This window comes from Lemur catta, chromosome 12 (genome assembly GCF_020740605.2).
Source record: "Lemur catta isolate mLemCat1 chromosome 12, mLemCat1.pri, whole genome shotgun sequence".
NCBI classification, from domain to species: domain Eukaryota; kingdom Metazoa; phylum Chordata; class Mammalia; order Primates; family Lemuridae; genus Lemur; species Lemur catta.
In genome coordinates this window covers 5693929-5708390 of record NC_059139.1, presented here as the reverse complement: position 1 = coordinate 5708390, position 14462 = coordinate 5693929, and the positions used below count along the sequence as shown (strand labels likewise).

The 14462-nt window shown below is 37.4% G+C and overlaps 1 protein-coding gene across 1 annotated transcript in view; it reads left to right on the top strand.

Annotated features, from left to right (window-relative positions):
* The window catches only part of SEMA5A (semaphorin 5A), a 320624-nt gene that overhangs the window by 155568 nt on the left and 150594 nt on the right, over positions 1 to 14462 (top strand). The window contains exon 5 of the mRNA XM_045566609.1: positions 13741 to 13803. Within this exon, the coding sequence (XP_045422565.1) occupies positions 13741 to 13803 (63 nt within the window). The remainder of the gene's footprint in view (positions 1 to 13740; positions 13804 to 14462) is intronic.

Here is a 14462-nt window from a genome sequence, read left to right as displayed (position 1 = left end):
GCAGGAAGGAGTTAGGAATCTGGGAGGTCCTGCCAACCCCTTTGCTGAATAAGGGGTTGTGACACACAGGTTAACATCATAGACCCTGGAGCCAGGTGGCCTGAGGTCATAGTCTCATGCCATCCATGTAGTAGCTCAGTAATCTTTAGCAAGTTACTTAGCCCCTTTTTTACCTACTGCATAAGATGAATGTAATACCAGTGCCTGCATCTCAGGTTGTTGGGAGGGCACAGTGAGTTACAGTGAGCAGAAGAGTACCAGCCACCTCTGCCATCAGGAATTGCTTCATTGTCATCTCTGAGCATGTATGTGCTCCTATGGACAAATCTCCCCAATACATCTTCCTGGAAGCTCTTTCAGGGTGTTTTACCGTCACACATTGTTTGATTTCTGGTCTCTATTGTTGCTTTGTTCCACTATTAAAAAGTTACACTGGGAATATTGTGTCTATTCCGGATTGATTGATGCCTTTCTGTAGTACATGTTTATATATTGGCCCTGGTTAACCTCACCATGCTGACCTAAAGCTTGGTAGTGGTGAATCATACTCATAGTCAAAACTTGAGAAATCAGAGTCATACCTAAAGTGTTCCTTAAAAGTAGCATTGAAATTTTGCTGTTGATTTTGAGAATTATGATTGAGACACAGCTGAAATTCTAGTGTGAATTCTGAAGTTGGCTCTCTCTTCTAGGTTGGAGGTTGAATTAATATTAACTTTTAATACCATCTTTCTTTTCAGAATTTTTCTACATATGTGATATTTTAGTCCTTTTTCTGCTGCTACAATAGCATACTAGAGGCTAGGTAATTTATAAACAATAGAAGTTTGACTTATAGTTCTGGAGACTGGGTAGTCCAAGAGTTCGGTGCTAGCGTCTGGCAAGGGTCACCCCACGAAAGAAGGCATCACATGATGAGAGAGCTGGGGAGACAGAGGACACCAGCCCAAACTCAGTCTTGTATCAGGTGCCCACTCCCGTGATACTGGAAGTAATCCGTTCATGAGGGGGGAGTCCTCCGGTCCTAATCACCTCTTAAGGTACCATCTCTTTATACTGTTACAGTGGCAATAACGCGTCACCATGAGTTTTGGAGGGTGTGTGCAAGCTAAAACTTAAACCACAGTGTGTGCAAAATCTAAGAGAAATGTAAGACTAATAAGGGTGAAAAACTTAATTTGCTATTCCATTTTTCTTATTTTTTATGTGTAAATTTCAGTTCTTTTTAGCTTTGTTAGATGTCCTGTAAGTCAAGAGTTGTAAGTTTCCCCTCATTTTTTATTGCTGTTTGTGTCATTTTTTTGTATCATCTCATTTGCTTGGCTCAGGACATAGAATTCCAAAGAAATAAATCATTATTATATGACTTTGGAAAAGAAGTTCTTGTGCTGAACTACTTTGAATTCCTACAAGGTTAGAAGTACCTTTCATGTGATTAATGAGATTTTCCTTGTTTGGTTGTTTCTTCATGTTTTGAAAATCCAGGATTTATTATCAAGGAACTAAAGTGTGTTTGATTTAAAAGTGTGATGATCAAAACATTGTAAGAATTTGCTCTTTTTTTCTACAACTATTTTGCTATTTTGGAAGTAGATTTACTGTAGATTTTTTTTTCTTCAAACAGGATTATGGAGGTAGTTTTGTTTTTCTGAGGCTAAAATTACTTATGTGAGTGGAAAGAAGGCAGTCCAGAATTGTGCATGACACTCGGTTCAAACCCAGCCACAGGAGTGGGTGGGAATTAGCTTCATATTATTGATTAGATAGGATTGAGCTACTGCCGCCCAAGCACACATCTACCTTTTCAACAGACACTGCCCTTCTTGCTACAAAGTAGCTGGTTACATATCCCTTCTTCCTTCAGTCTATTGTCCCTACTTATTTCAGCCTCTTGACACCTGCCTGCTGGCTGCCTGCCACGGCCTGTATACACTCTCCTCCTATTCACTCCTATACCCACTCTACATGCTGGGCCTTTTCATACCCCCAGAGAGATCTTTGCCAATATCCAGCTTAAAATCTTATCCATGGCTTTTCTTCAACACATGAAAAAAAGAAAAACCTGAACTCCCTGGCATGGTTCAGGAGGCATGTCCTGAGCTGCATACCAGCCTGTAAAGTCACACAGCTCTTCAATCCCAACCCCAGCTCAGGCCTTTGCACTGGCTGAGTCCATTGCTTCCCTTGAATATTCACCCCTCCATTCACTCACTCACTGGCCAGTTTATTCAAGATTCAGCTCTAAGAAACTTTCCATCATCCACCCCCCAGGTCCCTGCATCTGGGTCAAGTGTTCCCCTTCATTAATCTCAAGATCACAGCATGTTACCCCCTAAGAGCTCTTCGATATCAGCAAATGCATTTTTCATATTTATGGTTTAGTGGAGGAAAAATAATTCTTTCTCTACTCCTCTAAGTCTGAACTGGGGCCTTGTAACAAAAGACATATTAACAAGAGAAAAAAAAAAAAGAAGTCTTTAAATATGTTTATCTCACATATACATGAGAGATCCCTAGGGAAGTGAGTGAATCTCAAAGTGGTGGCTTAGAATTCAGGCTTAGATAGCATCTTCAGCAAAGTCAAAGATAGAACAATGTGGGGGGAGGTAAGTTATGGGAAGGTGACCAGGAAAAGCAGGAAACCAAGGGCAAGGTGTGCTGTGCAGATTTGAGTGCCTTCTCCACTGGCAAGATTCTCTTGTGATCTTTTTCTGCCTGGTATGGTGAAGGAGACACTCTCACAAATGGAGATTTCCTTTATAGATATCAATTTCCCTTACAAAAAGATAACTTGTACTCTGTTTTTAGAGTTTCTTCTATGTCTTCTCTTTTGCAAAATAATCAGTTCAAAATAACCCTTATGACAAAGGGATATATTTTAGGGTGGCATATTCTGGTTCTTACAGTAGAGACCAGAGCAGATGTTTGGCAGAAACACAGAGGTGATCATGTCCACTCAATGACCCTAAATTCATCTGTATACGACTGTGCCCATATGTGCAATTCATGTGTATCAGTTTCTCATTGCTGCTGTGACAAATTATCACAAACTTGGACAGATTTCCCCAACATGTCTTGCTAGCAGCTCTTTTAGCGTGTTTTACAGTCACACATTGTTCAATTTCTGGGTTCTATTGTTGGTGGCTTAAAGGAACAGAAATGTATTCTCTCACAGTTCTGGAAGCCAAGAGTCCAAAATAATTCTTATAGGACTAAAATCAAGGTATCCTTTGGGCCAAGCTCCCCATGGAGGTTCTAGGGGAGAATCTGTTCTCTTTTTTTCTTTTTTATTTCAGCATATTATGGAGGTACAAATGTTTAAGTTACATATATTGCCCTTGCCCCACCCGAGTCAGAGCTTCAAGCATGTCCATCCTCCAGACGGTGCACACCGCACTCCTTAAGTGTGTATATACCCATTCCCTTCCTCTCCGCTCCCACCTGCCTGACACCTGATGAATGTTACTACTATATGTACACTTAAGTATTGATATCATGGAGTTCTACTCAGCCACAAAATCAATGGTGATATAGGACCTCTTGTATTATCCTGGGTAGAGCTGGAGCCCATTCTACTAAGTAAAGTATCCCAAGAATGGAAAAACAAGCACCACATGTACTCACAACCAAATTGGTTTTAACTGTTCTTTCTTTCCTCCATCTTTGGGTAGCTGCCGGCCTTCTTTGACTTGTGGCTGCATCACTCCAATCTCTGCCTCCTGGTCACATTGCCTTCTCCTCTGTGTGTGTCACTTCTCCCTCTGTCTCCCTTGTGTAAGGATACGTTCAATTGTGTTTCCATCCCACCTGAGAAATCCAGGATAATCTCTCATCTCAAGAGCCTTAATTTAATCACATCTGCAAAGTTCTGTTTTTGCAGATAAGGTAACATTCACAGGTTCTGGGGATTATAAAGTGGATATCTTTCGGGGGGCATTATTCAGCCTACTACAATACCCCTACACTCAGATACACACAAATTTGTGTTTCTAGACTTTAGTCAGAGCTACACAGCAAAATTAATTGCCATAGGCAACTAATTTACTTCAAAATCAAATTCCTTTTATAATAAATTGGGTAAAGTTGCAACATTTGGCAGTTAGTTGCCAACCCCAGCAAATCACATAACAAGAGCTGCTCAGAATAGCTGGAAGGGGAGGACTGAGTGATGTTCCTCTCAATTTATTGTAAAGTTATAGCAAAAAGTATCCATTTTTAATAAAAATGTCAAAGATGTTACAGTCATCAAAAATTCACCAACTCTTATTCTCCTACTTTTCCCTCTAGATACAGCTTTTTTCTCATTAAAAAGATTTTAGTAATAATACTAATATTTTAGGACTTCCCCTGGCATGTAAATAAATAGATTATACTATAGAAGAGAGACAAATGTTTAGAGAAACGAATGGCAAAACCACACAATTTGTTTTTAATGCTAAATTATTTATTTGGTTTAATAAGTTGAGGCATATATTCATTATATTATGAGAGTGTTAAATATTAACTTGGAAATGAATATATCAATGCTGTTCATTAAGTTCTTGTTTAGCATTGTGATAATATTATAAATAATGTTTCTTGAACAGAAGTATATCATCTTGTTACACATTTTATTTAAAACTAAGTGAAATATGACTGCCCAAATGTACACTATAAAACAAATATTAATGTTCATTTATCTTAGCTGAAAACAAAAAGTTATGCAAATAATGCTGAATAAGACTGATAAAAAGAGTTTTCCATGTTTCTTGAAATCTGGAAAATAGATCAATATGTTCTCAAGCTGGAAGTAAAGTCAATCTTTGTAGTGATAGGATGTATCTCAGGAAGCAAGCTTTTATAACTTGAATAATAAATAAATTCTGAGTAGTTCAGTGAGTGCAAAATAATTGCCCAGTAAACATTTATAATCTGGGCTTCATAAGTACTCCAGTGAATCTAGTGCACACATTCTAACTCACAACTGCTGAGAAAAGTAATCAGGCATGAAGTGTTGTTTGTTTTCATAAAGCTAGTTTCAGAAGAACAGAAAAATAGAAAAGATTTATTGAAAAACTGAAAAGAAACACCCATATATTTACATCTATATTGGCTATTAACCTGACAGTTTGTGTGGAATGTCTTCATTAGGATTTAGCCAGAATATACAGTAAAATGATCCAAGCTGATGACCCCAATATAGGTGACTTTACATCTTAAGCAAGAGAAATTCTAACACACAAAATCACAAATGGGACATTCCTCTTGAAAACATAAAAATATTTTATTAACATCAATAAAATAAAATTCTAAGCCAGACAAAGACTCACAGGATTTCTGCATCTTCATTTGCATGCATGCTGTGATTGCTGGAGTCTTTCTCTGTGTCTGTTTCATGTTGTTGCCTCAAAATAAAAGCATTGTTCCTTCACATTTCTTGTTAGATTCAGTCCCTTTTGAACCCTTTAACTATATTCCTGGATGAAATCTCATCATATAGCTAGGAAATTTATTCTTGTATTAGGACCTGGATGATTTATCTCCACTTTTACCAATAGTGCTAGAATGTGATCACTAGTAGTTAACCAGTGTGTACTGGAAAGCTTTGGTCAAAGCCACACCACACACTTAGCCTTGTGAAGACATTTTCACAACAGGCTTCATTATACGAAAGTGTTTATCCCTAGTGTTGGTCAAGGTTTTACAAAGCATCCCTTGCCAATATACTGCTTCTTTTAGTTTTTAAATATTAGTATTTTGTAGGACCTCATGTCAGTGTTCCATAAAGTCTTCAAATAGTCTTAAGCTCAACTTGGTCTGATATTTTTCAGACTTTCTATAATTAACTTATTCATTTTGAGGGATCTCTTTGCCTGCAGAGAATAAATGATATATCAGAGAAAACATCTAATTTTAACTTGCTTGTGATATATCTTTTTAATTTCTAGCAAAATCGCAATTTCTACTGAACATTATAGATATTGTGGTATTTGGATGGCATCATTTGTGTGATGTAGGATATAATTGTACATTTTCAAAGAGAAAAAGATAGCATTAGAAACAATAGCTTTCCCACCAAATGCATTTGGGAAATATTAAATGAGGCAAGCTAGTCCTTGGGAAATCAGTCCATGCTGATGTCAATACTTTCATTCTATGCTTGACGGACTTCGAATTGGTTTCCTTATTTACTAATAATTTTAGGAAATTCATGTATAAAAATAGTTATTCCTCTAGTAGTTAGATTTTTTTTCTCTATATTTAGGCTTACAAATTAGACAACTTGCCACTTTTCAAAACAATCTTGCTTGGACTTATAAAAATAATTTCTTTGAAACTCTGCAGCCAAGAGCAGCCACTCTTATGAGCCTTACCTTAGAAACATTTTTGAAGTGCAATGTCTGACAATCATGATTTTAAATTTTATACCAGATACTGTAATGTCCTTTGATGCTGAGCTTTGGTCTAACTTACTTCCTTTATCCAGTCATCCCAGTGGGGTTCATCCGTGTTCAGGAGTAGGGTCATTAGAACTCATCATCCTGTGTTACCTTGTTTTTCTCTGTCCCTAGGTCCTGTCCAAGGACATGAAATTTCTTAACAGGAGCATTTCTTTCCTTAAAACTTTGACTTGTCAACTGTGTTTCCTGGTACTCCAGGATTCAAGAGGTGCTGCAGGGGTTTTAGACTTTACATATGCTTTAATTCCATTATTTAAAACACAATCACACCAATGTACACCATGTACAAAATTTTAAGACTTTGGAATCCCTCAATAAAATGACATTACCTGGAATACCTGATTTACTGTCCAGCGTGGGATATGGTGTCTGCTGCCATTGCAGATTATACTCCAAATTCACTGAGATTCAAAGGCGGCCTACTTGATTTGTATATATTTGTAATTTTTAAAGTAGGCAACCAAAGCAAAATATAAAGATGATTGAATACTTAGAGTTCAGTGACTCAGTAGTAGTTATTATACTAGGCTTCACATTTTTCTAGTGATTTAATGTTATAGCTTTGCACTTATAACATGACTTTAATAATAATACAGTAGTCCCCCGACCTTATACATGGGGGATGCATTCCAAGACCCCTAGGGTATGCCTGAAACCTCAGGTAGTACTGAACCCTGGATGTATACTACATTTTCTTGAACTGATGACCAGGCGGGCTGCTAAGTGACTAATGGGCTAAGAGCCCATAGGGTCCAGATACACTGGGCAAGGGGGTGATTCACATCCCAGGCGGAATGGAGCGGGTAGTGAGAGATTCCATCATGCTCACAGATGGGTGGCAATTTAAAACTTAGGAATTGTTTATTTCTGGAATTTTCCATGTAATATTTTTGGACAGAGGTTAACTGCAGGAAACTGAAACCACAAAAAGCAAAACCACAGATAAGGGGGAGACTACTGTAGTACTTTTATTTCCTTTGGTATGAGATTATGCTTATGAAGGCAAAGAATATATCTACTGCTGAAAATGTATGAGAACTTCTGCTGTGGTCCTTCCGTTATCCTCTTCACAGAGCGACTGCCTTCGTGTTCTTCCCATTGTCAGGGCACGTCGAAGGGTGTTCAGAAGAGAAATCCTTGAGGAATGTTTGCCACAGAAGCACGTTGTGCGTGGTGGGCTCACCCACCCAGCCCAGCTCAAGGGCTCCAGAGCCTCATGTTCCCTTTCCACATGGGGGTCCCTGGAAGGACGCCCCAGAGCCACTTCCAAGGGCAAAGGTATAGGGCATTGTGTGTCCATTCATTTGTTCGACAACTATATACTGAGTGCTTCTCGTGTGAGGCACTGTTCTTGGTGCTGCAGATACATAAGTGAACCAAGGGGCTGAGCTGCTTGCTCAAGTGCAGAGATGGCAAATTGCAATTTTATATATATGGCTATAGAGAGCCCAAGGAGGAAACAACACTTGAGCAAAAGTGTGTGGGAGGCCCAGGCCTTAGCCAGGTGGGCATCTGGAGGGAAGGTATTCCAGGAAGTGGGACCTGCTGGTCCGCAGGCCATACAGCAGGCCATATGGAATGTGCCTGCATTGTTCAGGGACCACACCAAAGAGCCCATGTCACCTGAAAGAGAGGTGTGGGAGGACCTCTAGGAAATAAATAGGTGGACATGACAGAATGTTCTAGATGACTTTAGCTTTTATTCCAGGCAGAATGAGGGGGCCCTGGAGGGCTTAGCAGAGGAGTGATGGGACCTCAACACTCATTTTGAAATGAGAATATTGCCTCTGTGTCAAGAAAAGACTGTATTCTCATATTCAAGGTATTTAATTCATAAAACCAGCCTGCAGTTCTTGTATCATACCCTGGCCACACAGTTTTTGACTCTAGAGTTTCATTAGGTGGATCATGGCTCCTTGAAAGCTGATACTAGGGTTGTGAAAGGGTCTAGAGTCTTTAAAAATGAATACATTCCCTGACAGGGAATCGATGGTTTTTATAATTAATACTTGCTGAATGCCAGCAGCTCTGAAGTTAGACATGCACAAATTTCTGTGCTTTTTAGGTATAAATTTTTCTAGGTTATGGAAAAAAGAAACAAATAAACAGAAAACCCCATGATAATCAGGTAAGAAGGGACACTTATTCTGACAATTTCAGTAATGGGAATATGGTTCAGCAAATAGGCTATAAATCCAAGTTACAAAGTTACAATCTTGGTACTGCTACTTAATATTTTGGGGCCTTTGACAAGTTATTTAGCCAATGCCCTCATCCAAAATCTTATATAATAGTAAGAGTACCTCTCACATTAAATGAGATAAATGTCATGGTGTTTGTACTGGGTTGAATAGTATCCCTCCAAAATTCATGTCCCCCCAGATTCTCAGAATGTGACTTTATATGGAAATAAGATCTTTGCATGTGTAATTAGATAAAATTAAGATGAAAGCATTACTGGACTATGGTGGGTTCTAACCTAATGGCCAGTGTCCTTACAAGAAGATAGACATTTGGACAGAGAGAGACACACAGAATACCGTGCCATGACAGAGGCAGAGATTGGGGGGATGCCCTGCAAACCAGGGAGCACCAAGGGTTGATAGCAGGCACCGGAGACTGGGAGACAGGCCTGGGACAGACTCTCCCTCAATTTCCAGAAGGAATTAACCCTGCCAACAAGCCTTTAGAACTGTAAGAATAAATTTCTGTCATTAAAACCACCTTATTTGTGGTCGTTTGTTAGGACAGCCCTAGGAAACTAGTAAATTGTGACTAAAGGATTTACTGTTTTGTGTCTTTCAATGCAAATCATTCCAGGTCATGTGCCACTTGTTTTAAACCTGACATGTATGACCACAAAAGGTAATTAGGGAAGATGTTCACACTCAAGGATGACTATATTGACATTTTATTCAAGTCACATAAGAATCACAATTGTTTCAAGTTTCAACCTGTTTGCATTTTGCTTCCCTTTTGAACAAAGACAGGGTCTCACATTCCCTGACAATTTGTTTGTAATCGCCATGACAATGTAACATTTTCCAGCTTGTCACAGAATTTACATGACATAAGAATATGAATGCAAACATATGAAAAAAAGCCCTCAGGTGGTTGTTAATTTTTGGCATTGTGTAATTAAACTAGTTTTTTGAATGTTATCTTTTGCCAATATCTAATTAGCAAAGCCATCTGCTGAAAGAGTAGTGGCCCATCTGCCTAGAATATTGTTCTCTTCATTTTTGTGAAAAGTGTCTGCCTTTGCTGGTCCCTGTCTAATTAACTTCTGTGGCTGTGGAGTGTGATAATACACAGCTTTGTTTATATACTTCAGAGAACTGTGGGTTTATATGTATATAACACATACATAAAAAAGAGCCAATCTCTTTTTCTTTCCTACATCTGATTTACTCCTGAGATCACAGTTCCATTTATCATAACCAGAGCATGTCTGTTGCAGGGCGTTCAGGTATGTGCTTGTGTCATGAAACTGTAGGATTGTCATTGCATCCCCGGGGTTTCTGCAGATATAAAATGATTTTTCTGTAAGCCACAGGGCTTACAGAAGCCCTGTGTTTTTTTGTTGTTTGTTTGTTTTGTTTTGGATTATTTTTAGGTCTATTTGTAGCACTGTCACTTCTTGAAAGTTGATAATGTTGTTAAGTCAGAGGGTATCACTGGATCTAAGATGAACTTGCATGTGGCTTCTGTAATAAGGAAAATGAACACTGCTGTATTCTCAGATTTAATGTGATGCTGTCTAGGCTGATGGAATATACTTATGTGTATTGTAAATTAATATCCGATGTATATAAATGCTATCTATATGTCTGATTTTCCTTCCATCACTCATCTCATCTAGCAGAGTGTCTTGCACTTGGTAGGTTCCTAATGAATATTTATTAAATGAAAAGGAAAATTAATGCATGTGCATAAAGCAAAATTTCTGTAGGTTGTTTAGTAGTACAACCTACTACTGTTGTACTGATGTACTGATGTACTGATGTTATTTGTATGTGTTTACAGAAAAAAAAATGCACCACGAACAAGAATCTTTTAAAATGTAGGTGTTTCAAACTGACTACCTAATATATATAGTCTTTGAATCTTCAAGTAACCACAATATCACTGCTATATAAGTGCTGTTGAAATGTATGCTGCGAACTAAATGTTGAAGGGAATAGAGAAGCAGTATTTTTTTTCCTTACTGGGCTAGCATGCAATAGAAAAAAAACAAAAGATGACAGAAATTTAATATTTTTTTTTAAAGGAGACTCAGGAAATAAAAGCATGAGTATTGTGTTGATATCTGAAATATAAAATGCTTTAGCATTTCTTTTGGCAGTTTAAAGATAGGTTTCGATGGGTAGAAAAATGTCTTAAAATAAATTTGAAGACAAGTAGAAAGATGACTTCTCAAATCCGTAGAGGGATTTGTTCTAAAATCATGATACATGAAAGAGTAACAATCTTCATTGAGAAAAGAACAAGAATACTTAATTAAAAGGCATTTAATTAATTAGAATGGATCTGGTGGAATAAGGAAGCTATGACCAGGTTGTAAAAGTATCTAATTTCAGACAGAAGTATGGGTAACTTTGAGAAATCAGATCTGAATCAGGAAAGTTTCATCAATATTCATATTTGTCTCTAATGAAAAATGTTTTTTTTTCCTTTGTTTGCCTGTTTGTTTTCATATCTGCCAAGTGATCAAATGGGCAAAGTCTAGATAACCAGTGAATAGAAAGATACTACAGGATTAATCTGGAACACCCAATTCCAGTGTGATCTGGAAAAGCCACTTCTCTCAACCCCGTTCCTTTCAAATTCTGCACTACCCAATAATATGTGTTTGCTCCTGCTGCCTTCTGCAATAAGTTTTCTTTTTAATATAGAATGTTCCTTTATCCTGCTCTCTATTCAGGTAAAAAGTGAACAACAGAAAAGCTATACAATCAGATCTTTAATTAATTCTGGATTTGAATACCATAGGCAAACTGGTGATACTGTAATAAAAATGCCTCAGGAAAGCAACTTTTCTACTTTTAATAACTATCCTCAGAAAAATCTGTAAGATTTGTTCTATTTTCTGTCAGTCTAATAAACGTGTGTCAGCAGTTACTATTTTTTTGGTATACTGGATAAAATAATGACGTATTTTTGAAAACTCTCACATTCTTTCTTCTATTACTTTTCCCTTCTAATCCTTGGCTAATATTTATCTTGAAAATGCAAAGGCTATTTGGGTACCAGGTAGACTTGTTTGTTTGCCATTTCAGCAGCTGGATGTGAACAATTGTAATGGCATTTGATAAATATTCTTCTCCCTTAGCCCTGGGACTAACCCTGATACTTATAGCTCTTATTTTTACTGAAGAGAGCATTACTATTTAACTTTTAACAAAATTGCTAGATCAACAAGAGCCCCTGTGAATGCCTCTCTAAAGTATTTCACTATGTAGTTTTCCTAGTAATTGTATAACACTGTTCTTCATGATATATAATACTCAATCCTCTGATAAGATCAAAGTTATAAGGGGTCTACTCTGCTAAAAGAATATATCAGAGCTTATCAATCCTGTTTCAAGTTTAACTAAAGGCAAAGACATAGATATCTATTTAAATAAAAACAACAGAGTGATCTTTTATAAAGAGATCCAAGAAAGATACATACTATTAATAAAAGTCAAATCAGATTAACAACAGTGCATTTATTTTCATTTATTTTGTCTGTACTTCATGGGGATTGATAGTTATGCAACCGTATGCAAGGCTCTTTTCCCTGGAGGTGTCATCACTGTTCTTGAAAGCATTTGTCATCCTGGTATGGAGTTTATGTCACGTGTTTGCATCAGATGCTGACTAGCTGTGACTTTATTGTTGTAATCTAGCATTAGGAACAGGAAAACATCACAGAACGGATTAACAAATCCCCTTATCAGATGTTGACACTGACAAAAATCTCCAAATCTGCACAAGGGAGAACAGTTATAGTATTGTTTATGTTTAAAAGACACTGAGGTGGATCTCTCTAGAATACTTTTCTTATGGACTTACATTTGCCAAGTAACATAAGTTATGCAAGACACAGTGTTTTATGATTTAATCTCTGTTATATAACATTCTCTGGAGGGCAACGGATATTAGAGGATGATATTAGCCTAACTTTGTCATTCTCCCAAGTTCAGGAGAATTAGAAAATATCTTCTTACCAGAAATAAGGGTGAAGCCATAATTTTTCTTTATATTACTTGATATTAGGTTATTATTGATTCAGTTTAGTTTATTATTTGGCATTAGTCCAAGTTAGCAAAAAAAGTTTCTACCTCAAATGTCTTTGTGATAATGATTTAACTGCTGCACATCCCTGATCCTTCAGCAATTCAATTCTAATAGTAAGAGAGAAAACAATTATAATAGCAGGTATGGAGAATGGAGAAAATATTTTTACACTGTATAAGTTCACACTCCTCCCTACAATAATGGAAATTAAGAACAACTCAGATGCATAAACTTGTTCAGAAGAGTCATTCGCACTCTCAGCGTACAGGCATTCTTTCTTCTGCGTGCAGGAAGTGCTGTCTGTTCTCTTAACGAGTCATAGGTTCCATTTCTGAGTTAGCATCACATGTGAAAGTATACGTATCAACTTAATCAGCCTGAGTTTGATTTGGAAAATCTCAGAAAAAAATATTTAAAAGTTGTGGCTTTAAATATTTAGTCAGAGCTAAAAACAGTTTGAAAATTACTGGTATTGGGGGAAAACAGCAGCTGCACTCTTTGCAGGAACTATTTATTTATTGGCTATTCCTCATTTGAATATTATCTTGGCAGTAAGGATATGGGAAATCATCCTTACTTCGTTATCTATGAATATTGATCAATGGCATGCTATTAAAATTTAAATGTTTAGGTGAATATTTAGATCATTTTGTTTCAAGGCCTCTCCTTGAAGCCTCCTCTGGATCTAGTCCCTGGTTCCGCTGAAGTGATAGTTTCTGCGGTCAGTGCCAGAGTCCCCGACTCATTGCATTTCTCTAGCAGTGACTAGATCTAAATGTAACATTATTATTATTAAAAATAAATACTCAGAGGTTGAATCCTTATGCCTCAATTTTAAAGCTAAAGTACAAGCCCACGACTGACTTGCATGTATTTGGCGTAACTTCCACATGAGCATGAAAATGTGGGTGCCAGTCTGTTCCCATACTCCCTAATCTAAGTCCCCGTGCCTTGTTTACGTTTCCCTTTTGTTTAGTCAAAGCTGTAACCGTTGCTGGCATTTTGGTGTTTTCTGCAGGCTGTGGAGTGGGAGTGTGATGAAGCCACCAAGAAGGCCTGCTACAGCAAGGGCAAGTCGAAGGTAAGAAGGACGCGGTCATGGGCCGCCATCACCACCCTGTTTTGAAGGACTATATAAAAAGCATTTTCATATGAAGGGTATTCCTGACTGTGGTGCCATGTGAAGTGAAAAAAGTAAGATTCAAAATATGTCTACAGTAAATTCTCAAGTTTTGAACATTAAATTCAAATTAACCACAGCAACCAATCGCTTCTAGGAAGGATTCAAAACATAAGATCTGATCTAATTTGCACTGTCAGTCATTAGACTAAGATAGGAAATTAATTAACTGTGCTACCATTTGAAAACATAAGGGCCTGAATTTTAAAAATAATGTTTTGATTTTCTCCTTTCATACTTTATAGCTAACTCTAGAAAGTAATTATATGATAAATAAAGTTATATTAAAATAATTTGAGATTTATTCTTTCTAATTTATCTTAACATATCCTTTCTAATAAGCTCTCTCTGTTTTCATGCTAAAATCTACATCACTAAGTTTCTGTGGGAAGTGCAGGTTGTACGTAAGGTTGGAAGTGCATTTCTTGAGCAGCTCTCCCACGATTGGCCGGCTCAGCGACAGGCACGATTCTTGGTCTTTCGAGGATGTGTATGTGTCTTTGAGAAAATTATACATGATCAACTTGAGAAAATTCTTCTGCAGCTGGTGGATAGGCTCA